The sequence below is a fragment of the Trachemys scripta genome, chromosome 17 (genome assembly GCF_013100865.1).
Source record: "Trachemys scripta elegans isolate TJP31775 chromosome 17, CAS_Tse_1.0, whole genome shotgun sequence".
Classification (NCBI taxonomy): domain Eukaryota; kingdom Metazoa; phylum Chordata; order Testudines; family Emydidae; genus Trachemys; species Trachemys scripta.
In genome coordinates this window covers 10303311-10329575 of record NC_048314.1, presented here as the reverse complement: position 1 = coordinate 10329575, position 26265 = coordinate 10303311, and the positions used below count along the sequence as shown (strand labels likewise).

At 48.0% G+C, this 26265-nt stretch overlaps 1 protein-coding gene across 3 annotated transcripts in view; it reads left to right on the top strand.

Annotated features, from left to right (window-relative positions):
• Nucleotides 1–26265, top strand: part of ASTN2 (astrotactin 2) — a 542812-nt gene that overhangs the window by 230137 nt on the left and 286410 nt on the right. For all 3 annotated transcript variants that reach the window (XM_034793415.1, XM_034793417.1, XM_034793416.1), the window contains exon 10: nt 25236–25386. In XM_034793415.1, the coding sequence (XP_034649306.1) occupies nt 25236–25386 (151 nt within the window). The remainder of the gene's footprint in view (nt 1–25235; nt 25387–26265) is intronic.

Genomic DNA, 26265 nt, shown 5'->3' with positions numbered 1-26265 from the left:
TTGTGGATTGCAGTTCAAACTGAATATCCTTCACAATTACATTGTCAACTGAAACAAACCTGATGATTGCACAGCTGTGGACACAAGGGGTTGGGGGCGGGGGGACATCCCTCCCAGTGCACACCTGCCTTCAGCAGGCATTATTAACCCCTGAGTGCTCAGGCCAGCTGAGAAATCTTTTGTAGCCATTGCTGGGGTGCAGCTCTTCTGGGTGCAATCTGCATGATGCATGGGTCCAAAAACTGACCCGAGGGAGGGGTCTGCCAGAAGGGGAGGGGTCTGTCTTGGCCCTTACCAGATGCATACATTATTTTATACTGATTTTTTTTTCTAATCATAGAATCATAGAAATGCAGGACTAGAAGGGACCTCGATAGGTCATAGAATCATAGAATATCAGGGTTGGAAGGGACCTCAGGAGGTCATCTAGTCCAACCCCCTGCTCAAAGCAGGACCAACACCAACTAAATCATCCCATCCAAGGCTTTGTCAAGCGGGGCCTTAAAAAGCTCATCTAGGAGGTCATCTAGTCCAGTTCTCTGCTCTGAGACAGGACTAAGTATTATCTAGACCATCCCTGATAGGTGTTCGTCTAATTTGCTCTTAAAACCCTCCAACGATGGTGATTCCACAATCTCCTTAAGCAATTTGTACCAGTGCTTAACTACCCTGACATTTAGGACATTTTTCCTAAAGTCCAACCTAAGCCACCCTTGCTGCAATTTAAGCCCATTGCTTCTTGTCCTGGCCTCAGTGGCTAAGGAGAAAAATTGATCAACCTCCTCTTTGCAACAACATTTACGGACTTGAAGACTGGTATCATATCCTCCCCCCATTCTCTTCCCCCCCCCCCCTTCTCTTCTCCAAACGAAACAAACTTTTTAAGTCTTTCCGCATAGGTCATGTTTTCTGGACTTTTAATCATTTTTGTTGCTCTCCTCTGGATTTTTTCAAATTTGTTCACATCTTTCCTGAAATGTGGGGCCCAGAACTTGACACAATACTCCAGCTGAGGCCTTACCAGTGCTGAGTAAACTGGGAGAATTACTTCTCGTGTCTTGCTTACAAAACTCCTGCTAATACATCCCAGAATGATCTTTGATTTTTTGCAACTGTATTACATTATTGACTCTCATTTAGTTTGTGATCCACTATAACCTCCCAGATCCTTTTCTGCAGTACTCCTTCCTAGGCAGTCATTTCCCATTTTGTATTTGTGCAATTGATTATTCCTTCCTAAGTGGAGTACTTTGCATTTGTGCTGATTGAATTGCATCCTATTTAATTAAGACCATTTTTCCAGTTTGTCAAGACCATTTTGAACTCTAATCCTGTCCTTCAGAGCACTTGCAACCCCTCCCAGCGTGGTGTCCACAAATTTTATAAGTGCACTCTCTGTGTCATTATCCAAATCATTCATGAAGATATTGAATAGAACCGGACCCAGGCCAGATCCTCGATTGTGAATCATTGATAGTTACTTGCTGATTACTGGTATCAGAGTAGCAGCCGTGTTAGTCTGTATCCGCAAAAAGAACAGGAGTACTTGTGGCACCTTAGAGACTAACAAATTTATTAGAGCATAAGCTTTCGTGGACTACAGCCCACTTCTTTGGATGCATATAGAATGGAACATATATTGAGGAGATATATATACTCACATACAGAGAGCATAAACAGGTGGGAGTTGTCTTACCAACTCTGAGAGGCCAATTAATTGTATGTATGTGTGTATATATATCTTCTCAATATATGTTCCATTCTATATGCATCCGAAGAAGTGGGCTGTAGTCCACGAAAGCTTATGCTCTAATAAATTTGTTAGTCTCTAAGGTGCCACAAGTACTCCTGTTCTTTTTGCTGATTACTGTTTTCCAACCAGTTGTGCACCCACTTTATAGTACGGTTGGCTTGGCTATATTTGCCTCATGTAGCAAGAGAGCTGTACATCACACTTTATAAACTATTAGGAAGACAGTTGTGTTTTTCTCTATCAGATAAGGACCGGCTACAGAGCTTGCTTCTACACACCAGATGTGTTCCTCATAAGATCGTGTAACGCTCTGCCGGGTATGGCTGTGGTTGATTTACACAAGGTATTTTAGACACACCACCACCTAATGGCTGACCAGTATAATACAGGTTACCATTCTGTTACATTTCCTTATTAAGTTCTTCATTCCTACCATTACACTATCACACTGCCTTTGAAGTTCAGTAAGTAACAGTCTGTTTAGGGTCTCTGAATCGTACTGGTTTTCTAATTACACGACCCAAACGCATAATAACTTGGTCATCTGGCTGTCCATTATTTGCAATGACTGGCTGTGGTTGGTTTGAAATCCTTCAGTCTTCACTTCTTGTTTTGCATCTGGTGTGATGGGTTGGATCACAGAACCCCCCCTGGGAGCTGCCCCCTGATGTGCCAAGGCTACCTCTATTCCTGTTTTCCCTGCCAGCTCAGGACTCCAGCTCCCTGTCTTGCTGAGCCAGACACTCTCGTCTGCTCCAACACAGACCCAGGGTCTGAATTACTTGCCCCAAAGCTGCAGGTTCATCTGAAAACAGTTCACAGAAGTGTGCTTGTCTTTAGCACTCAGATGCCCAACTCCCAATGGGGTCTAAACCCAAATAAATCCGTTTTACCCTGTATAAAGCTTATGCAGGGTAAACTCATAAATTGTTTGCCCTCTATAACACTGATAGAGAGATATGTGTAGTTGTTTGCTCCCCCAGGTATTAATACATACTCTGAGTTAATTAATAAGTAAGAAGTGATTTTATTAAATACAGAAAGTAGGATTTAAGTGGTTCTAAGCAGTAACAGACAGAACAAAGTAAGTCACCAAGCAAAATAAAATAAAATGCGCACATCTATGTCTAATCAAACTGAATACAGATAATCTCACCCTCAGAGATGCTTCAGTAAGTTTCTTTTCTCAGACTGGACACCTTCCAGGCCTGGGCACAATTCTTTCCCCGGTACAGCTCTTGTTCCAGCTTAGGTGGTAGCTAGGGGATTCTTCATGATGGCTCCTCTCTCCCTTTGTTCTGTTCCACCCCTTTATATATCTTTTGCATATATAAAGGGGTGGAAACCCCTTTGTCCCTCTGGGTTTCCACCCCCCCTCACTGGAAAAGCACCAGGTTAAAGATTTCAGAGTAGCAGCCGTGTTAGTCTGTATCCGCAAAAAGAACAGGAGTACTTGTGGCACCTTAGAGACTAACAAATTTGTTAGTCTCTAAGGTGCCACAAGTACTCCTGTTCTTTTTGCAGATTAAAGATGATTCCAGTTCAAGTGACATGATCACATGTCACTGCAAGACTTCATTGCCCACTTGCCAGCACACACATATACAGGAAGACTCACAGGTAAAACACAGCCATCTGCAGACAATGGTCCTGGTTAATGGGAGTCATCAAGATTCCAAACCACCATTAATGGCCCAGACTTTACATAATTACAGTAGGCCCTGAGAGTTATATTTCATGTTTCTAATTTTAGATACAAGAGTGGTACATTCATACAAATAGGATGATCACACTCAGCAGATTATAAGCTTTGTAATGATACCTTACAAGAGATCTTTTGCATGAAGCATATCCCAGTTACATTATATTCACTTATCATATTTTTATAAAATTATATAGACTGCAACGTTACATCTGGCATCTGTAGCGTTTGCTCCGTTGATGGTTGTTTCTGAGGAACAAACTGTAGATGTCAATGGTTTGTGTTGAGCTCCCCACTGTCGGACTCAATCACATATGATCTGGGCACTGAATTCTTTTTCTTTATCACAGATGGAGTTGTACATCCTTTTTCTCCATCCAGTTTGACGTGAACACAGTCATCAGGTGCTAGACCCAGCAGTTCTCTATGACATCTGATGTAAAAGTGTTCATAATCTGTTTTAGCCATTTTATCTGATTTGGCTACTGTCTTCATGTCTGGTCAGTTTGGGAACAGGTTCTTCTCCAGAGTTGGAACAGTAGTTCTGAGTTGTCTTCCCATCAGGAGTTGTGCTGGACTATATCTAGTAGCTGCTACTGGTGTTGATCTGTAACTCAGAAGACCAAGGAATGGATCTTTTTTTGCTGTAGGATTTTCTGTACAACTCTCTCAGCCTTTCCATTTGCTTTTGGGTAATGCGGGCTGCTAGTAATATGATAAAGATCATATTTTGTTTGGAATGTCTTAAATTCTGCTGCAGTGAATTGCGGTCTATTGTCAAGTCACTAGTTGTTCTGGAATACCAAAGAGAACAAAAGTGCACTTCAGTTTCTCAATAACTCTGTGACGTGTTATGTCTTTCAAGTACATTATTTCTATATACCTGGAAAAATAGTCCATAACGAGCAAGTAACGATGTCCTCTGAATCTACATAAATCTGCAGCTACACTCTTCCAAGGTATCCCTGGTAGAAGTGTTTGTACACTGCATTGTCTCTTGAGTTCATTTGTACTGGATCTCCTTTCAAAACGCCGATATCCTCAAATCCTCCATCGAGTTCTTCCACCTTCCTTACTCAGCCAATCATGTCTGCCACGCTATGATTTATAAGGTTGCTGATCTTTGAGCCTTTGATTACATGCGCTCTGAATGCATAGCGTTCGTCTTTATCAGTTGTTTAGGTGATGAACCTGGCGCATGTAGTTCAGAATACTTCCAGGGCTAGTCAGAGCTGTGTCAGGTGACTTCAGCTCTGGGAGGAGTTGAAGGTAATTGTAAGTCCCTTCTGTGACATCAGCTCCTGAGTCAATTTTAAAGTCAATAGTCTTGCCATTAATAGCCAGTTTCACTCTCTCCATAGGCTGTGTCATCACAAATGATAGATCAAAAAACAATGGCTCTTGATTGTCTATAATATGAATCCAACTCCCTGACTGCTTTGGTGTGACAAACAGTTGCAAAATATCCATAGTTCATGCATGTATTACACCAAGCGCCTCTGGCTGGAAGTGCATCCTCTCTTGAGATATGACTTTTTTTCCACACCTTGTGCATGTAGGCTGGAATTTGTCCCTCTTAGCCTGGGAATTCTCTCTCCTTGCCTCAGGGGTTTTATGATGATGACTTCTAACACTCAAGTGTCTGTTTATAGCTTCTAAGCTAGTTTCAGGTTTTTTCAAGGTGCTCCTGCCTTTTGTTCTGTTGTTAATTCTGACTGCTTTGCTATCTGTACAGCTTAAATCTCTGTTCATTTGTAGCTGCTGTGACAGGTTTTTATCTGTTAACCCAATAACCAGTCTCTCTCTGATATTTTCATGTTTCGCATTCCCCAAATCACAGTTTTCAGCCAATGTAGGCAGAGCTCTTATAAAACATTCAACATTTCCCCCTGGTTCTTGAATTCTCTAGTGAAAACGTGCTCTTTCATAAACCACATTTCTCTGAGGTGTAAAGCATGTATCAGACATAGCCAGAACCCTTTCATAGTCATCTTTGTGATTGACTGCAGTAAAGTCAAAGGATTTAAAGCTCCGCTCCGCTTGCTTCCCCATAACATAAATTAAAGAAGATACCTGTAGATTTCCAGTGGAGTTTGTTGGCAATTTGCAATCTGCTTCCAATCTGTCCATTGTGAAAGTTTGTCAAAGCTGAAGTTCTCTGCGGCATTGAAAAGTGACAGGTTGATGAGCTCTTGCAACCTTTGTTGCATTTTTTGTTCTATCTGCAACCTTTGTTGTTGTTTTCCTTCTGATTCTGGTGTTGGTTTACTCATGACACCATGTCATTTAGGTAAGGCTGAGGTTCGTTTAAATAAAGTATTTTACATGCAGTGCCACCTAGTGACTGGACAGTGTAATGGTGTTTAGCATTCCATTGCAGCAATGGTCCATCTTGGAAACCTTGGTAATTCCCATGGGAGGTAGGCACCTAGGTAACTTTGGAGGTCTGGACCTCTGAGTGTCTAATGTTTTGTAGTTTACACACCCAGGTGCCTGTGCCCAGTGTAACAAACGTGCAATTGGCACTAGAAGGTGGCAGTTATGCTGACACAAATTCTTGTACAATAATCTCTAAATTTGGTCTCTTCGGCTGTACCGGCTTAATATTAGTGTTTGTCCTGGTTAAAAACAAAAACACAACCCCCCCCCAAAACACAAATCCACACAAAACAGGCCCCATTTTAAAAACAAACCTCATCTGGGCTGGAACTCTCCTAGCCCCAAAACCTGAGTGAAAATGGGGAGCTGAACCTTGGGTTATGATACAGCCCAGGCACTGCTGCTCTCTGCCTTTAACCATCTTCCTTCCCACCCACCCCCCAAGTAAATCATGATCACTTTACCATGTTCACTTCTCCACTTAATTTGTCTTGTTTATTTACTCAAGCAGAAAGTCAATGTTTTCTTCATCAGCCATCAGGCTCGGTGGCAACCAGTTTGGTTGTAGGAACAAAAACAGATGCAACGGAACTCAGATCCAGATTCTATTTTTTTCTTCTTTTCCCCGCTGGTTACCTTTCTAGAATACACCTGGCCTCAGGTGTGACTAGGTAGCATTTCCTGCACAGTATGGCTTCAGGCAAGGCTAAAAATGCATAGCAGTTGCCTCTGGAATTGAACAGCTGGGGGCAAGCTTGCGAGCCAGCTCATTACAGAGAAGGAATTCCTAGAATTGATGCTGTCCCTGTGCTGGTTGTGGCAGTGGTTTGGTTGTGGAACACTCCAGTATGGGGCTTAATCTGCACTAGAAGCTACCATTCTTCCGGGAGGGTCTGGAATTGACACTTCAAAGATGTCGTCTAGGTCAGTGGCTCTCAACCTTTCCAGACTGCTGTCCCCCTTTCAAGAGACTGATTTGTCTTGCGAACCCCCAGGGCCGGCTCTACCTTTGTTGCCGCCCCAAGCGGCGAAGCAAAGGAGGAAAAAAATAAAAAGCGGCCGCAGCAGTGCCGCCGAAAAAGAAAAAAATTAAAAGCTGCCACTGAACTGCCGCTGAAGGGAAAAAACTTAAAAAAAATCAGAGTGCCGCCCCAAGAACGGACGGAGTGCCGCCCCTTCAGATTTGCCACCCCAGGCACCTGCCTCCTTAGTTGGTGCCTAGAGTCGGCCCTCGTACCCCCAAGTTTCACCTCACTTAAAAACTACTTGCTCACAAAATCAGACATAAAAATATCAAAATGTCACAGCCACACTGTTCCTGAAAAATTGCTGACTTTCTCATTTTTGCTGTATAATTATAAAATAAATTGAATATAAATATTGTAATTACATTTCAGTGTATAATATAGAGAGCAGTATAAAACAAGTCATTGTCTGCATGACATTTTAGTTTGTACTGACTTTGTCAGTGTTGTTTATGTAGCCTGTTTTAAAAGTAGGCAAATATCTAGATGAGTTGACGGACCCCCTGGAAGACCTCTGTGTACCCCCAGGGGTACCCGTACGCCGGGTTGAGAACCACTGATCTAGATTGCACTGAGGGCTTTCCACCCACCGGGGAAGGCACAGCGCCTGCCCCAAAGATCTGATAATTTCAGTTCCTGTCCTGCCCTGAATGCCACGCCCTGCAAGCAGCCCCACAGCAGGCAGTAGGGCCCAGCATGGGCACAGAGGTCTGCCCATGCAGGCCAAGTGGTCAAAGGGATCATAGCCCACATCTTTATAATTGCTTGCCATGGGTTTTTTTGTTTGTTTGTTTGTTTTTCTTCTTTCCTATATATCTAGGATCTGTAGGTCCCATTTAATAGTGTCTGAGCACCTCAGTCTTTTAATGAATGGGGATCTGAGGCACAACAAAACTAAGTGACTTGCTCAAGGTCACACAGGAAGTCTGTGACAAAGCTGGAAACTGAACCCACATTTTCCGAGTCCCAGACTAGCACCTTAACCGTGGCACTATCCTTTTCTGAGGCATCTTTTGCCCTCTACACTCTCCCCAGCTGCCCCTCCCCTAACTCCCTAAGCCTGCCCTACAAACCCAGATGACTTGAATATTCATTCCACATTTTCGTGCCTCCTCCTAGGTTTGCTACTGACAACCTCCTCTTACCATGACTTCCGCACCATCCTCCCTCAGCACAGCAAACCCTGCCTCTCACCCTTCCTGCCCTCACCCTGCTGAGAGTATTTCCTCTCCACTGCACGTGTCCCCAACCAGTGGAGCGGCGAGGGCGTGACTGCTGACGTCCAAGGAAGTTCTGGGTGCTCCTCACCTCTGGAAATCAGACCCTGAGGAATGGAGCTTTCAGAAGGGCTCAGCACCCAATTTCAGTGGAAGTCAAGAGCCTAAATACCTTTGTGGCTCTGGACCTGAGTCCTTTTGAAAATCTGTCCGTAAGGGTATGTCTTCACTGCAGAGCTAATTTGGGCCATTGGCACCTGGATTAGCCTAGCCCGCTTGTGAGCGTTCCCCCCTGCAAAGCCCAACCTGCATTACTGTATCCTCACTGAGCTTATCTATCCCAGGGTTCTTTGTGATCTGATGCTGTTAGATTCTTTCCCAGGCAATTGTGTGTCCTCCAGGGGGAAGGCATTGGAGGACTGTCAACGCTCAAGTGATTTAGCTTTTAGCCTGTGTCCTCACTACAAAGTGAGTATGTTGCAGGCAGCCCAAGTTAAAATGGAGCCCAGGCTCTCACCCACTATCCCAGCTGGGCTGGCTAGCCCAGAAGTTTGTGTGGGGGCAGTAGTAGGGTTTGGGATAAAACCCAAGTTAATACTGCAGTGAAGACATACCTTAAATGTGTAAAGTTGGGCCCACTTTTGAAAATGTAGCCTTCAGTAACGTCTCTGCTTCCGTTTCCCCATCTGTGGAATGGTGATATTTATCTACTTTTAAAAAGTGCTTTGAGAGCATCTGATGGAAGTCGTTGTAGAAGAACAAAGGATTTTAATATCTATTTGCATAGAAGCCTCCCTAGTAACCAGCCCTGTTGAACAGCGTTTTGTAAAACGCAGTGCATGGACTAGGTTTTGAAGTGCCCTCTAGAAAATAATATTCAGGGTTCCATCCCTGACTCCTAAACTCCTGTCTGCCTCTTGTCTACAAACAATTCCTCAATCGCCATGTGCCCTCCCTCCCCCGCCACCCCCATCCCTTTTTAAGAATGAAATTAAACTTTGGGTATGCCTAGTCTTGAACTGCTACAGCTTTAATTAATCCTCCTCCTTGAGAGGGGGTAGCTAGGTCTACACCGGGAGTTAGGTCGGCATATGTCTCTCAGAGGTGTGGATTTTTCACACCCCTGTGAGACTTAGCTAGCCGATGTAAGTTTCCAGTGCTTAGGTCTACACTACAATGGTACAGCAGCAGCGGTAATTCTGTAGTGTAGACACTTACTAGTGTGATGGAAGAGGATTTTCTCAAGAGTGAAGAATTCTTCCATTCATGTAGCAGTGTCTAGTGTAGTGCTGACGGGTTCATTCCTTTAAGGACAGTTCCACCTGCGGAGAGATGAAATGTCCCACACCTCTTCTGGAACAAGTCTAGTCACAATCTGAACACCCGCTTCCTCCCCTCCCCTGCGAGTAGCAGGCGGGAGGGAGAAGGTGCCCTAAAATCCAGTGGCGTAGTGCTGACTACTCTTTTTTCCCCCCTCAATAGATTGAACTTTCGGTGATTGCTAATCGCCAGATCGTTGGAGGTGCCTCGGCAGCCGCTGCTCCCAGCGAATCGATGGGCGCGCCAGGCGCTCAGCAGCTGTGAAAAATCGGGGTGTAGACGTCTGCTCCTCCTGCACTCCTGGCCACTTCCTATTTATCTCGTCCAGTTCTATCGGCATTTCTAAAGTGCTGATCACTGCTGCATCCAAACACTTTATATGGATTTAAAAAGCAGCAGCAGCAGCATAATGAGAGCTGGCCGGGCTTGGGGCTGGTGTGTGTGTGTGTGTGTGTGTGTGTGTGAGCTACTTTCTCTCTCTCTCTCTCTCTCTTTCTCTCTCTAAGTTCCTGGGAAATGCGGAGGAAACTTTTTCCCTGTTTGTTTTCTACCAAATATGACATCCCATCGCTTTCCTTAATTGACCTCAAATACCAGTGTATCTGTAGAGCAGCCCATTGGAACAGAAAAGTTTCCCACAATGCATTTTGAGGAAGACCAGGATAATCGAGGGAGAAGAAGTGACTACTCACACCTGTACGTGGCAGGAAGATGAGAGTGGGTCTGTACAGGAATGCCTAGCACTCATAGTACCTTTCAGATTGTGAAAAGCTCTTTACAGTAGTGGATGGAGTCTAATTATTCCCATTTTACAGCCAGGGAAAGCAAGGCAGAGAGGGGGGAAGCACGTAAAGCAGAACACAGATCTCCCAAGGATTTAGACTTGTGTCCTCATTACTGGAGCCAGCCTCGTTTTGGGGTTAACATGGTGCTTGTGGCCTTTCCCCTGAAGCTCACTCCACAGTGTTCCACTTTAAGTGATTACCTTTGTCTCTTCTTGTGACTTCCTCAGGCCTTCTCCCCATGCAGACCTCAGCTGAGAGAATGCGTCCTTGTGGGTGAGGAGGGGAAGACCATCTATCACTGTAATCAGGCTGAAGCCCGGAGCTCCGCAATGGGTTTCTCATGTATTTTGGCCAAATCGCTAGCTGATGTGGTTACCATGGCAGCAGTGTGGACCATACCTCTGTGTGCGCAAACTACACATTAATCCACAGCAGGGCAGTATGCAAAGTGGCAGGAGAATATTTAATTCTTATTCCTCCCAACCTTCACTGAATAGTAAATTGGGGCTGGAGGGAAGTCAGACAGAAAGTCTAGAGAGCCTTCTGCAGGGGGGAATGCAGGTCATTAGCTTGTGACAGATGAATCAGCAGCTGTTTTTTTGGGGGGTGATGAATGAGCAGTGACCTTACATGTTGGATGCTAATTATTTTGAGAGGCCAGAAAAGAAAAAGGTGATTCGATGATCAACTCCCTTCCATGTCCCACCTGTTTAATTATGGCCATGTTCGGAATGGATACGTGTGAGACGGAGTGTTGCCTGAGGATCTTATCCTATACCGGTGAAGCTGATGTGAGCTTTTGCCATTGAACTACAATCGAAATAGAATCAGTCCCCTGAATAATTGGTTCGGTTCTCTTCTCTTCTGTTCGATTGTAGGCAGGGCTAGAAGCGCCAGCTATTACTAAGGTTGCCTGATTCCTCCCATTATAAAATCCTATTTTTACTTGCTTATAACTCTGCCAAACTTTGACTGTTCTGAATTTTTCCATGCCGGGTGTCTGCCTCAAGCTCAACCTTTTAGGAAAATTTCAGCCAAAACAGTTCAGCCATTTGCAAGAATAAGGCTAGAGGAAAATGTCGCATTGGCCATGTTGAACCATTCCGGTGGCCTCTTTTTGGAACAGGGCCTTGACATTTGGCACAGGGATTGCCGTTGGGTCAGGGATGTGCCTTTTTCTGTGCCCGTGAAAATCAGCCTACATTTGGTTAAGTTATAAGCCTCTGAAGAATTGCAGTTTGCACATGCTCAATAGAGACTTCTATTCTAGCGACAAAAATCTCCAAAGAGTCCATCCTCACTGAGCATGCTCCATGCCCTCATCGTGCCTAATGCTCACCAGACTGTGTGCGCACCATCCCCACAGAATGACGGTGCGTGCTCCAGTACAAGGTGAAGCCGGAGTGTCCCTGTAAAGGCTGCTCCCAACTGCTTTGGGCTGGAGTGGGGCTTGGCATCAGGTCCAAGAGCAAGGAAGCCTATTTCTCCTGTGCTCTCAATGACCCCCCTCCGCGGGCACCCAAGCAGCATGGAGATGGAAGTTTCCGGATTTGAATGCAGAGGGCACAAGAGCCAAACCTGGGGTGGGAGGTAAAGGCAAGGACTGGGGCAAGGATTTTGGTCAGAAAGGAATTGGAGGGGGGAGAGAAGTTATGACTGGGAGTGCTTGGGCAAGGAGACTGGGAGTCATGTGGCGTAGTGTGGTGTCTAACTCCAATTCCTTTCAATCGGAGTTAGGCACGTAGGTGCTTTTTTAAAATCCCATTAGGCTCCTATGTACATCTGTAGGAGCATTAAATATCTGGTCCAAACAGAGCACCATCCATCGTGTGCACTGAACAAACCAGGAGTCCTGTGGGAGAACAAATAGGTGCTCATGTAATTAAAGACTGTATCATAATGCAGACGCACAAGGGGGTGAATTAAGGTGCCATGGCTCACTTTAATTCTGGCATTTCTTAACTTTGGAGTGCTAGACTTTGCAACCTTAATACTGTTCTTTTAACCATAGTTTTTGTGTGTGTAATTCTGTATAGGTTCTTATATCACCCTCATCCCCGTAGTGTGGGGACACCTTCCAATAGTGCCTTCAGTGAGGTATTACCCTATATATCCCTAGGTTTGTAGAGCTACAGTTGTGTTCCTTACATCCTTCCGAGAACCCAGGGTTGGCTTGCCTGGGAGTCTGAGTTGACTATTAATTGATTTTGGATGTCCTACATTCACCAGCCACCTAGGATTTGGGCTTCTGACTTGCCTGAGTAGGAGCGAGGAGGAGAGCAGGGGTAGAGTTTTCTTTCAGTTCTGAGAATCTCTGGTAAATTGGGTTCTTGGTGGGTTTCAAGGTGGGTAGATAAAGAACTAGATCAACGTGTATAGACTGGCCGCAGGGGCAATGAACAGCAACTGGGATGGAGCTGGCCCCACTCTTTTCTCCTATCCCTGTCTAGTCACCTGGCTTTCCTTGGGTGGGGGCTCTGAAGTGAGCTGATACCAGCCTTAGAGCAGTCTCCAAGTACCATATGTGATTGTTTCTCTCACCAGTCACTATATGAGAGTCTTGGGCCAGAGTTTGAGCTTCTTAGGAATCATTGCAACACCCTCTGCTTCCCCTCCCCCTCAATAACCCAACTTTCACTAGGGGTGGAAACCCATTTTACCCAGAGTTAAGCCCCTTTCCCCCCATCATTCAGGATACAAGGAAGTACATTGTGGTGAGACACCAGCACAGTTCAGTGGGGCCGCTTTGTTTTAATTGATAGCAGTTGGTTTCTTCCTTTGGGGCCTTTTCCAAAGCCCATTGAGGTTTAACAGGGGTTTTTACACAGTCTCTGGGTACGTCTACACTGCAACTAGACACCAAAGCTGGCCCGTGCCAGCTGACTTGCGCTTGTGGGGCTCGGGCTAAGGGTGGGACTGTTTAATTGGGTTCAGGCTCTCTGGGACCCTCCCACCTATCAGGGTCCTAGAGCCCAGTTTCCAGCCAAGTCTGACCATCTGCACTACCTAAGCCAAAGGCCAGCAAGTCCGAGTCAGCCGACACGGGCCAGCTATGGGTGTCTAATTGTAGTGTAGACATAGCTTGAGACATACACTTAATACGCTACAGTGCTTCAGTGTGGACACTACAGCCACAGGAGGGGCTCTCCTGAGAGGTGGTAGGTAGGTCAACAGACGAATTCTTCCATCAACCTAGCAGTGTCTATGCTGCAGGTTAGGTTGTCATAGCTACTTTCCTTGGGAGTGTGGATTTTTCACACCCCTGAGAGATGTACATAGCTATGCCAATGTAAGTTTTCAGTGTAGACCAGCCCATAGAATCATAGAAATGGAGGGTTGGACAGGACCCTGAGAGATATTCTAGGCTGTCCCCCTCACTGAGGCAGGACAAAGTAAACCTCCTAGACCATCCCTGCTAGGTGTTTTGTCTAACTTGGTCTGGAAACCCTCCAGTGATGGGGATTCCACAGCCTCCCTTGGAACAGTACTTAACTCCCTTTGACAGTTAGAAAGTTTTCCCTAATATCTAACCTAAATCTCCCTTGCTGTGAATTGAGCTAATTCCTTCTTGTCCTTCCCTCGGCGGACATGGAGAACAATTGATTGCTGTCCTCTCTGTAACAACCTTTGATATGTTGGAAGGCTGTTGTTGGTGGGTTTTGGATCGAAATCTTGCCACTGTCATGAACCACACCCCTTTACCCTGGATTCAACATGTCCTCCTATGTCACAGAGCAGCACAGACAACTCATTTTGATATTTTTTTTTATAACCCACTCATCGGCATGTTATCGCAGTGTCTGGTTCACAGGCTTCAGGGGAGAGAAAATTACACAGTGCATTTTAATTACGGAGTCCAAGCAAAACAATTATGCTACTTACTAAGATTTAGTTTGAACTTAAAATTAACATTTTGAGAGGACGGATGGTGGGGGGAATTGCTTGGCAAATTTAAGACTAATAAAAATATTAATAAGCAAAGAGAAATCACTTAGTAATTTTCATTTACATTTTTGTAAATTATGCATTGCTTCAAATTACATATAAACCTCTGCCATTATAGAGATAGAGGATTTTATTTATTTATTTATTGACTGAGTAAATACATAACTCAGTAAATGAGTTAATTAGTGTTCAATTACCATCAAGTATCAGAGGGGTAACCGTGTTAGTCTGGATCTGTAAAAAGCGACAAAGAATCCGACGAAGTGGATATTCACCCACGAAAGCTCATGCTCCAATAGGTCTGTTAGTCTATAAGGTGCCACAGGACTCTTTGTCGCTCTTTACAATTACCATCAGTTACTAAATATTACTGCTGCCAGTTATTTGTTGAATGGACGCATCTTTTTTTTCCCTCATATTAATGATTTAAATTATTAATATTGTGCAGCTGCAGATAACCTTTCCTGCGAGTTTTCCTAAGTGATCATTGTCGTTTAGGCGAACAGGTATCTCACTGCTCCAAGCCGTTCCTTTCACTACTCAGCATATCTAGCCGGTGTCACCACCCCCAAGTGTTCAAAAATCACAAGCCAGGTACCTCCAAAATCATAAGATTTAAAACAACAATAATTTTGGAAGTCTTTTTTTATTTGCTTTCTGGTTTTTGAGCATTTAGAGGGTCACATTTTCCAGTTTTTCTCTGCAACCACGAGGACTGGAAACATACTGGGAGAAAAAAATGAAAGCACAGATTCTCACATAATCATGACTCCAGAAGCTGCAGCTTTAAGGAAAACAAGTATGCAAGACGTGATAAAATTATGAGCGCTGATAATTCTTGATTTTGAGCTGCTCTGTCTGGGTGGGAAGGGAATAATTCTTATTAACATTAATCAATATTTAGATTGTGATCATAGAACAGAGGTGGGCAAACTATGGCCTGCGGGCCACATCCAGCCTGCGGGACCCTCCTGCCCAGCCCCTGAGCTCCTGCCGGGGAGGCTAGCCCCCGGCCCCTCCCCTGCTGTCCCCCCACCTCCACAGCCTCAGCGCGGGCAGCACAGTTGCAAAGCCGCGGCCTGACCCGGTGCTCTGGGCAGTGCAGCTGTAACGCCGCCAGCCACCGGTGCTCTGTGCTGCGCGGTAAGGGGGCAGGGAACAGGGGGGTTGGATAGAGGGCAGGGGAGTTGGGGGGGTGGTCGGGGGACAGGGAGCAGGGGGTGGTGAATGGAGCAGGAGCCCAGGGGGGCCGTCAGGGGACAGGGAACAGGGGAGTTGGATGGGGCAGGAGTCCCAGGGAGCCGTCAGGGGGCGAGAAGCTGTGAGGTCGGATAGGAGGCGGGGACCGGGCCATGCCTGGCTGTTTGGGGAGACACAGCCTCCCCTAACCAGCCCTCCATACAATTTTGGAAACCCGATGTGGCCCTCAAGCCAAAAAGTTTGCCCACCCCTGTCATAGAATATCAGGGTTGGAAGGGACCTCAGGAGTTCATTTAGTTCAACCACCTGCTCAAAGCAGGACCAATCCCCAACTAAATCATCCCAGCCAGGGCTTTGTCAAGCCTGACCTTAAAAACCTCTATGGATGGAGATTCCACCACCTCCCTAGGTAACCCATTCCAGTGCTTCACCACCCTCCCAGTGATTTTTTTAATATCCAACCTAAACCTCCCCCACTGCAACTTGAGACCATTACTCCTTGTTCTGTCATCTGGTACCACTGAGAACAGTCTACATCCATCCTCTTTGGAACCCCCTTTCAGGTAGTTGAAAGCAGCTATCAAATCCCCCCTCACTCTTCTCTTCTACAGACTAAATAAGCCCAGTTCCCTCAGCCTCTCCTCATAAGTCATGTGCTCCAGCCCCCAATCATTTTTATTGCCCTCCGCTGGACTCTCTCCAATTTTTCCACATCCTCCTTGTAGTGTGGGGCCCAAAACTGGACACAGTACTCCAGATGAGGCCTCACCAATGCCGAATAGAGGCGAATGATCACGTCCCTCAATCTGCTGGCAATGCCCCTACTTATACAGCCCCAAATGCCGTTAGCCTTCTTGGCAACAAGGGCACACTGTTGACTCATATCCAACTTCTCATCCACTGAACCCCTAGGTCCTTTTCTGCAGAACTGCTGCCTAGCCACTCGGTCCCTAGTCTGTAGCGGTGCATGGGATTCTTCCGTCCTATGTGCAGGACTCTGCACTTGTCCTTGTTGAACCTCATCAGATTTTGATAGCACTCAACACATGCTAGGCACTTTCCAAACACAGAGGAAGACATGTCTCCAACCCTAAAGAGTAGATATTCTAAGGCTCTGATTCTGCAAGTGCTAAACCAAATAAGTTCCTCAAACACATATGGGTGAACAGCAAGGATATGCACCTATTTAATTGTGGCAGGATTGAGTTCTCATCATGTGAGTAACTTATGACTACTTTACATTTCCAGAGCGGTATAAAGAAGCATTAATTTAAATGAGAATCAAGCCCTATATCTGTACCTTATGGTCCCAACCATCCATTGGGATCTGGGTTAAACTCAAACCATTTTGTACCAAGAAAACCAAGGTTTGTTCCACCCTCGCCACCAGTTTGCCGGTGCTCTGGAGCAGCCCGGAGAAAGTGTTAGTGATCTCTGTGGATGTGTGTGTTCTAGGATGTGAGCAGGAATAGAGGAATAGGTCTCAGAAATCCCATCGCTATGTTCTAGACCTTCATCCTCTGATGTGGTTAACTTTCGCTTATCGCCCTGACAAAAGCTGGAATTTACTGTGCTCTGAACCAAGTGTTCCATGTTTTATCATCAAGCCACTGATCTCTGGAAACGCACAAACTTTTTAAAAAAGGTGCTGCCACCCATGAAATCGAATGTACTGAATCTGAGAATAATTATGCGCCATGATTGCTGCAGTGAACTGGGAACTGAGACATGCAAATCACAAGACTCTTATTGACTGTGGTTTATCATCTATATTAGCGCTCATGTGCCTCTTCTTAAATCTCTTCTAGCAAAGGTTGCCTAGGAGACCAGGCATGTGTCAGTATATAGCGAGGACGTCTTACTTGCACTTCGCTTGTTCAGGGTTGAAGAGGGGATCGTGATTCTTTGCTAAGGCAAAGAAAAAAAAATAATGGTTGGCTTGCTTAGCTTTATATGACATCACTGATTTGGGCCCACCCCTTGCATATGACATCACTAAGCGCTCTCCCCTTCTGTGCGTTTGTTACTTTACCATGAAAGAGGCCACTTGCCTGATGGGAATTCCTTATGCAGAGCATCATAGGATCAGTCCCAGATAACTAAACAAACATCAGTTTCACCCCTAGATCCTGGGATCCCCAAGGATGAATTTGATGTCTCCTACAGACTCTGGGCTTTTTTCTATTTTAATTAAGTTTCTGGTTGCCAGGATAAACTTCTAAATGCAGTGCTGGATTTATTGAATCTCTGGTATATTATTACAGACTTGTAGGGAACCTGTCACACTTTGAACCACGGTTATATATATATATATTTGCCATATTGGGGCTTATAAGGTCTACTATAAATAGACATGGCAGTACTAAGGAAAATCCATATGAACCAGCTGGGGTAAACCTGCCTACTTGCATTGAAGTTAATTGTCCGAAGTCAATGGGGCTACACTGATTTTCCCCAACTTAGGATCTGGCCTGTATGGCTGATATTTTTAAAACCACCTAAGATATTTGGATGCCTACTACAATCAATGGGAATTGGGAAGGCCGCCTCCCCTTGGCAGCTTTGACAATACTGGATCTATATGGGAGAGGGGGCGATATATAAACGTTAGGAAATTCCACAGTTAAGGTGCCTGTGCCACTGCAATTAGGCCCACAGGCGTATGCGTAATCAGGCGAATGCGGCGTCAGACAGTCTTTAATTACGTGATCACATTCTATTTTTGTAGACGAAAAGTGATGGGGTGGCTGAAGTGAGGCACTGACGCTGAGATACCTGAGAGAGGTCTGCTTTTCGGAGGGTAGATGCGCTGCACGTTCTGAAAACCAGGCCCTTTTAAATCATCTCAAATGGGCACCCAAAAATGGAGGCATGTCAAACCCCTAGGTGTTTGGCTGTAATCACTGCAGGATTGTCACCTGCTACACCTAATCTTTGTGCATACCTGCCATTGCCATCACTGAGAGCTTCTCTGTGCATTGCACTCTGTAGTCCTGAATGTATACCCCAGCTCACAGACCGCTGGCACCCGTGCAATTCTGCCTCCTGCCCACAATGGCTGCCACTTCCCTGCCCCAGTGGCTAAAACACAGTTGTAGGAATCGCACTGCAGGCGTTTGTGGACTGTGCACAGGGCTGAGGCAGGGGGCAGGGGGCAGGGACAGAACTCCACGTCAGCTGTGTGCATTAAGCGGGTGTGAAAGTTATTGCCCCAGGGCGTGGTTCATCCCAGCTGCTCACTGCCAGCCAACTCCACTGCTGCCCTGGGTCAGCCTGGTTAATTTCCACCTCTAACACGCACCCTGGTTGCTTCCTGTCATCCCGGGGATCTGCCAGTTCCGTGCTGGGGAATCCACCAAGCAGCTCATTAGAAGGCAAACCACAGCAGCGGATAAAGGTCGTGTCCCATGGGGCTTTCCCTGTTGGGGTTGGGGGACAGCAAAAAGGTGCCTTGTATCCAAAAAGGGAACAGTGGAAGGCGACTCCTCTCAGCGTGTGTGGGAGCAGCATGGGGCTGGGCAGTAGAGGGCACCCTCTCTGGGAATACCCAGGGCTGGTGAAGGGTTGGGGGGATGGACAGTGGAGAACATCTTCTCTGGGTAGGGTCAGGGTGGGGAGCACCCTTTCTAGGTATGGCTGGGGTGGGGAGTGGCAGGGGGTTGGGCAGTGGGGAACCCCCTTTGTGGGCATAGCTGATATTGGTGGGCTAAAGAGAAGACAGCTCTGTGTTTGGGAACGAAGATGTCGCCCTCTCTGCTTGCGCCTTTCCTTTGTTGTCTAGCGTATGGGGGTGGGGGGTGCCGTTCCCTATGCAGAAAGGGGGGATGCTGAAGTTCACAGAGCATGCAGCGACCCCATCTCCACTCAGCATTCACTGCCTCTGGGACGTGTGTCTCCAGTGCTGTTGGTAGACCCCAGGGCAGCCGATGCCGGGGATGTACCGGGGTCTCACCAGCGGTTAGCTTAGGGACAGAGCAGGCACAGAGGAGAGGGCAGCTGAGGGGAATCCGCCCAGGAGAAAGGGTTGTCGTGAAGCTCAGGAGACTGGCGTGATGAGCTTGTTCTGGGACGAGTGCTTTGGGGCCTTTTTGAATTGCTTGGCACTGATATTTCATGAATAAGTAACCCCCAGCAGTATTTGTCACTGATGCTGTTTTATTAATGACGGGGTGAGGGAGGAGGATGCGGCGCGGTGGGGAAGGAGAAGAGAAGAGTATTTACAAATGAGTAGTCAAAGCAAGTGCAGGCAGTGGGAAATGGCACGCTGCCAGGGGAACAATGGAAGCTGCGATCTGACTCAAGAACCATTGTGAAGCCTGGACAAAAACAAGTGTCTCTGGATATCATGCGAAGAATGTATTGCCATATAAATAGTCAGAGAGCCTTGTATTACAGGGGCTCGCAGCAGGGTTGGCAGCGAGGCAGGCGCATTTCATTTAAACATATGCCTTTTTCTGGTGGGGAGAGGTCTCAGGAAGCAGAAATTTGCTCACAAACTCTGAAATGTTCTTCGCATTGGGATCCAAAAGTTGCTCCGTGTATCAGATATTTCTGACCCACATCGCACGGGGAATTCCCAGTATAGGTGTAGCATTCTGGGAGCTGGGATATGGGACGGGCATGGCGTTGCAGTGGATGGTTAGGGCCCAGGCAGAAATTGACATACATGAGAGATTGCATAAACTAGGGTTATTTCGCTGGGGCCAGAGAGGAGTCAGAGGGCACTTACTTGACGTTTCTGAGATACAGAACAGCAGAGTGCAAACTGAGGAGTCCCTCTTTAGTATCCTTTCCTGTTATGAGAGGTCACGGGGTCACTCAGTGAAATTAACAGCAAATGTAGAACAAAGAAGAGAAACATTTTTCGAGGCAACCTGTGCAACTCACTGCTGCAGGGAGTCAGAATCAAACATCAAGGATAATCCACTCCCATGCTACTGCTGCGGCTTATCTGATCTGAGGTAAGGAAGGATTATTTCTCCTAATGTACAGTTATACACAGTTGGCTAGACTCGCCCCGCCCCCCTTCCACTCTCAATCTCCCTTCCACTGTCCTCTGAACAATGGGTGTTGTCACTCATCAGAAGCAGGAGATGAGACGTGATGGCCTGGTGTTCTGAACCCCAGATTTTCACATGGCCGTCAGTGGAATGCAGCCACCCCAGCAGTCAGGGGGGAGAGGCCAGCAGTGATGTGGATAACAAGGGGACAAACACAGAGCTGTACGGGAACAGATGTGTTTTGTTCCCTCGGGAGCATAGAACCATAAGTGCTGGAAGCAGACAGGCACAAGGATGAGTGCATATGCTTGGACAGCATGGTGGCATGAAGCGCAGCAGTCAGAGATTCAGTTTGCAGTGGCTGCATGAGCTCTCCTGGATGAAAAACCCAGCCCCCCTTGGTCAAGGTGACCAGGTGGCCTGGATTTCAGGTGTTTGTGCAGAAACAAATGTGCCTCTGGCTCAGGGGATGCTGCAGTGCCTGTCTTTGGGAAGGAGAAAAGGTTCTTGCTGAAACCTTCCTGATTTAGAAGATGCATTTCCTCTCCAGGTGCTCAGAGAGGGGCTGTTCCCTCCCCTCTCTGCCCATGCTGCTAAACACTCCAGATCAGGCCCAGCTCTTGCTCTCCATCTTGACTTGAGCATTAGCATCTCTCCCTGAGTGACACAGACCTCAAAGGGCATGTCTTAGCAATGGGACATGTCAGAATCTGTTATCTGTAGTTATTTCCAGTGTAAACCCAAGCATCTGGCTCAGACTGACAGGGTGAAATGAGTTCTGGGCGAGGTGTCAGTTCTCCAGAAACCAGCCATAGGCCGGGAGCGGGAGAAAGAAGCTTTTGATCTAAACCTCAGTCAGACAGGAGACGTCTTGTTGAATTGCCCATAAAGCAACCGGTTGGATTTGTCTTTTAGTTAATACCCTTTGGTGCATTACCACTGACATTTAACGTTCACACTGTTCCGAGACCTAACAGCATAGTTGGTGGGGGTCAGTGAAATTTTGATGAAGAGGTTGAATGGTACAGCATGTCAGAGCACTAGCTTCTCACCTCCCCGGCATGCTTAGCATTTAGATAGTGGCTTTCTACCTGCTGCTCTCATGGTGGGTGAGCGCCGTTAGCCACCATCCTCCCTTTATGATTGACTGGGGCTCAGAGAGTTTAATTGACTTGCCCAAGGTCACTCAATGAGTCTGGGTTAGAGCCAGGAATAAGATTAAGGATTCCGAGTCTGGGACCCCATCTAATGACCCACAGAAGAAATGGGTCTGGTGGTGTCAGTCAAGGGCTTTTCCATCTCCCAATATGCACTGCGCAGTGTCTGTTCGGGACACGCCTAGTAACAGACTCTCAGGTCAGTGCAGAGACGCATGGACGTGTGTGATTGTGAGGGGAGGGCTGGGCAGTGGGGCTCAGCCGGATTAGGCATTTGGTGACACAGGCTGCAGGTGCATTGACAGAACTGTGAAAAAGTCTGGCCTTACAACAGCAGGGAGTGCTGCGGGTCAGCAATGGGGTATGTTTGCAGAACCATTGGAGAACCAAGTACTGGGATAATGGTGGGGCATTGGGGCCGAAAGAAGGTGAATTGGCAAAGGTTGTGCGAGGCCCCGATCTGGAACAGCAGGAGGTGCTGTAGAGCGAGGCTAAGGAAACATTGGAAGATCTGGGTGGGGGTCCTAGGACTGGAATAGCAGGGGGCTGCAGGTCTGGATTGAGGGGCATTGGCAGAGCTGGGTGGGGGTCCTAGGACTGGAAAAGCAGGGGGCTGCAGGTCGGGATTGAAGGGCATTGGCAGGGTGGGTGGGGGTCCTAGGACTGGAATAGCAGAGGGGTGCAGGTCGGGATTGAAGGGCATTGGCAGGGTGGGTGGGGGTCCTAGGACTGGAATAGCAGGGGGGTGCAGGTCGGGATTGAAGGGCATTGGCAGGGTGGGTGGGGGTCCTAGGACTGGAATAGCAGAGGGGTGCAGGTCGGGATTGAAGGGCATTGGCAGGGTGGGTGGGGGTCCTAGGACTGGAATAGCAGAGGGGTGCAGGTCGGGATTGAAGGGCATTGGCAGGGTGGGTGGGGGTCCTAGGACTGGAATAGCAGGGGGGCTGCAGGTCGGGATTGAGGGGAATTGGCAGGGTGGGTGGGGGTCCTAGGACTGGAATAGCAGGGGGCTGCAGCTCAGGACTGATGTGCAGAGGCAGAGCTCTCTGTGTAGAAAATCACCCGCTGCCTGTGACACCGTCTGACCCTGTCTTGTTGTGTGAGCTGTTTAATTAAATATTGCGGCACTGAAATCCACCCCAACATTACAAAAGGAAAGCTGAGCGTGTCCGTGTCTGTGGAGTGCAGAGTCTGGCTCCAGAGAGATGAGCAGCCCCGCTCAGATGCAGCAAAAGCAAAGTTTGCTCCCAGCTCCCTCTGAGCTTGCCGTCCGTCCTTTCCTCGGTGTGACATTTCCTCCTGTCAGGCCTTCGTGTTGTAGCAATGTTACGCCAACGTAACAAACGTTTATGAAGAATCAATCCGTCCGGAGCCAAACAGCCTCTCTGTCTGGAGAAGGTGCTGTCACCCCGCTCGTCTCAGAGGTGACATTTAAACGCTTCCCTCCATCTCTCTGCCTCCCGCCCCTGCTTCCGAGGAGGTTAATATTTTAATACATGTAATGACTCATTCAGGCTCATCAACCACTGCCCCTGTTTTGTCAGCGATGATCCATTACACCAGGCGTAATTTCAGAGAGCGCGGTTCCCCTCCCCTCTCCCCTAATCGCTGCCTGCAGAAATCACCGGCCGTACAAGAGGCACAAAAGCCTCTTTCATTTGGTGTTTCTAGATTTAATTAAAAGAGAGAATTGATCCCCCTCCCCAACTCCCAGCTTGCCCTCCATCCTCATTGCTCTGGTGCAAGCACAACACGATAGAAGGGCCATCTCGGCTTTGCACACCCGTTCCGCCTCCAGTCACGGTGATTGACGCCTGCCGAGGATCTGACCCTGGAATCCCAGCTGCACTGGAGCTGTGAGACATCTCATCCTCTTTCTCCCCCTACACCCAGACACACCCGTGAGAGGAGTTGTAAACCCTAGTGATGACGGCGCAACAATGCTGTCTACACTGAAAACGCTACAGTGTAGACACTCAGGGCTTGTCTACATTTAAAATGGTGCAGCCGTAGGGCTTCAGTGAAGATGCTGCCTACACCGATGGGAGGGCTTCTCTCGTTGGTGTCGATAATCCACCTCCCCGTGAGGTGGTAGCTAGATTCTCCCATCGACTGAGTGCTGTCCGCACCAGGGATTAGGTTGGTTTAACTGCATCGCTCAGAGGTGTCGATTTTTCACACCCCTGTGTGATCTAGTTATACTGACCTGATTTCCTAGTGTAGACCTGGCCTCACAACAACAACAGGAGGGGTTCTCCCCGAGAGGCAATAGCTATGTCAGGAGACAAATTCTTCCGTCGACCCAGCGCTCTCTACCCTGGGGGTAAGGTCAGCATGGTCTTGTCTCGTAGGGGTGTGACTTTCATAACCCTGAGGGACATAGCTTTGCTGATTCAGTAGCCAGTATAGACCAGCCCTAATACAAAGAGACCCAAGAGACGGATGAAACATGGGCAGGAAATAACAGAGGGAGTGACTCTGTGACCTAGAGCAAGTCACTTCACCAACCTGTGCCTCAGTGTCCCGTCAGTAAAACAGCGTGAGCATATCTACTTCCCCTAGGTGTTACGGGGATGAGTTAATATTTGGAGAGCACTTTGAAGAAAAACACTCTGTAAGTGCTTAGTGCTCTCAATAAAGATCCCACCCCCCTCTGACAGGAATCGAATGGGAAGAACACATTCAGCCCTGAATTCTTTGCTACCTGCAAAATGGACTGTGCTCTAAGACAGAGGTGGGCAAACTATGGCCCGCGGGACCGTCCTGCCTGGCCCCTCCCTCGCTGTTCCCCCTTGCCGGCAGCCTCAGCTTGCTCGCTTCGCCGCTGGCGCAATGCTCTGGGCGGCAGGGCTATGAGCTCTTGGGGCAGCGCAGCTGCAGAGCCGCGGCCTGACCCTGTGTTCTGTGCTGCGTGGTGGCGGTGGTGGCGTGGCCTGGCTCCAGCCGGGCGGCGCGGCTGTAGCGCCGCCAGCCACAGGTGCTCCAGGCATTGTGGTAAGGGGGCAGGGAGCAGGGGGTTGAATGGGGGCAGGGGTCCCAGGAGGCCAGTCAGGAAGGAGGGGGTTTGGATGGGGCAGCAGGGGACAGTCAGGGGCAGGGGTTCCGGAGGCAGTCAGGGGTCAGAGAGAAGGGGTGGTTGGATGGGGTAGGGGTCCCAGAGGGGCCGTCAGGAATGAGAGGAGGGGTTGGATGGTGCGGCGAGGGTCCGGGGGCGGTCAGGAGACAGGGAGCAGGGAGGTAGGGATGGGGCAGGATTCCCGGGGAGGGGGCGGGCAGATAGGATGTGGGGGCAGTTTCGGTGGCAGTTTGACGACGGGTACGCTGAAGGCGCGGGACCGGTGGACCTCCCTCAGGCATGCCGCTGAATCCGCGTTACCAGCTGACCTCCCGCGGGCATGCCGCCGAAAGCCGCCTGACTGCCATGCTTGGGGCGGCAAAATACATAGAGCTGCCCCTGAATCCCACCCTCTTGTCTTCCCCCTAAAATGGGTTACTGGACACTGCAAACAACCCAGCCACTCACTGTAGCATTGAAAGCAGAAGCCCCGTGTGGTGGGTAGGAATTATGTCCATTGGGTGGAATTCATCCCTTTACTGAGGTCTGTAACTCGGCCAATGAAACAGTTTAGCTTCAAAGACAGAGCATATTTCACATAAATATTTCATGTAAAACGTTCCATCTAGTTATCCCCCTTTGGCCACCCATAGGGTCTGCTCGGTCGCCAGTTCTAACAGTGCCTTTTCTCTCCAAGGGAAGAAGCGATGTTGTCCACCTACTTCGAAACCATCAATGACCTGCTCTCTTCCTTTGGGCCAGTCCGAGACTGCTCACGCAACAACGGTGGCTGCACCCGTAACTTCAAGTGTGTGTCGGACCGCAAAGTGGACTCCACGGGCTGTGTGGTAGGTATGCCACCGGGTAACCAGTGCTCTAGAGAGTGAGAGATGGTGTGTTGTCGAGGGTGCCCTGGCTGGGAGTTACTTGTTCTTTGTCCATGGCGGCGGGTCAGGGAATCTCTGTTGCCTTTTTGGGCAGTGGAACTGTGTGTCTGTCTGTCTCTCTTTCCTTTTCTCTCCTCCTCCTCCTCCTCCTCCTCTCTCTCTCTCTCTCTCTCATCTCCTTGTCCCGCCTTTGTCTTCTCTCTCTCTCTTGCCTTCCTCTGTGGGAGCAGACTACTCCGGCCTTAGCTGGAGAGATGCCCCGAGGGTCCTGTGGAAAGTCAACATGACTGGTAGAATGGTCTGAACTGTGGGGAGGGGTGGGGGCTGCTGGGGAAATGCCCCCACCCCAGCCCTGCTGGCTGCACCGAAAATGCCACAGGTGCGAATTCTGCCTCAGGAATGAGCAACCTGTTCTGCAGCCCAACGCAGCCCCCGGAGATACAGCGGAGGACTCGGGAGCTTAAAGGAGCACTGAGCAATGCAGAGTCGATTCTCATGTACTTGCCCAAGTGTTGTGGACTGGAAATGGACTTTGCTCTCTCCTCCGTGGCCAGGTTTCTGGGAACTCATCCCTCATCCACTGTGCCCCTCCCAAAGCCCTGCCACCTCTTTGGCCCCAGTGGGTAGCCCCTCTTCAGAGTTGTTTCCCTTTGGAGGAGAAACTGATGCTAGAGGGAGGTGTTTCTTTGGTGCAGTCCTGTGTGTTTACCAAGAACGCACACAAAGTCCTGGTTCCCCAAACACAGTAGGAACAAACAACAGCAGGCAGTTTCCTTGCTCAGAAATCCGAGTCTGCCTCTCCAGCAAGTTGTGCACCGAAAAGAAGCCCCATCTCTCAAC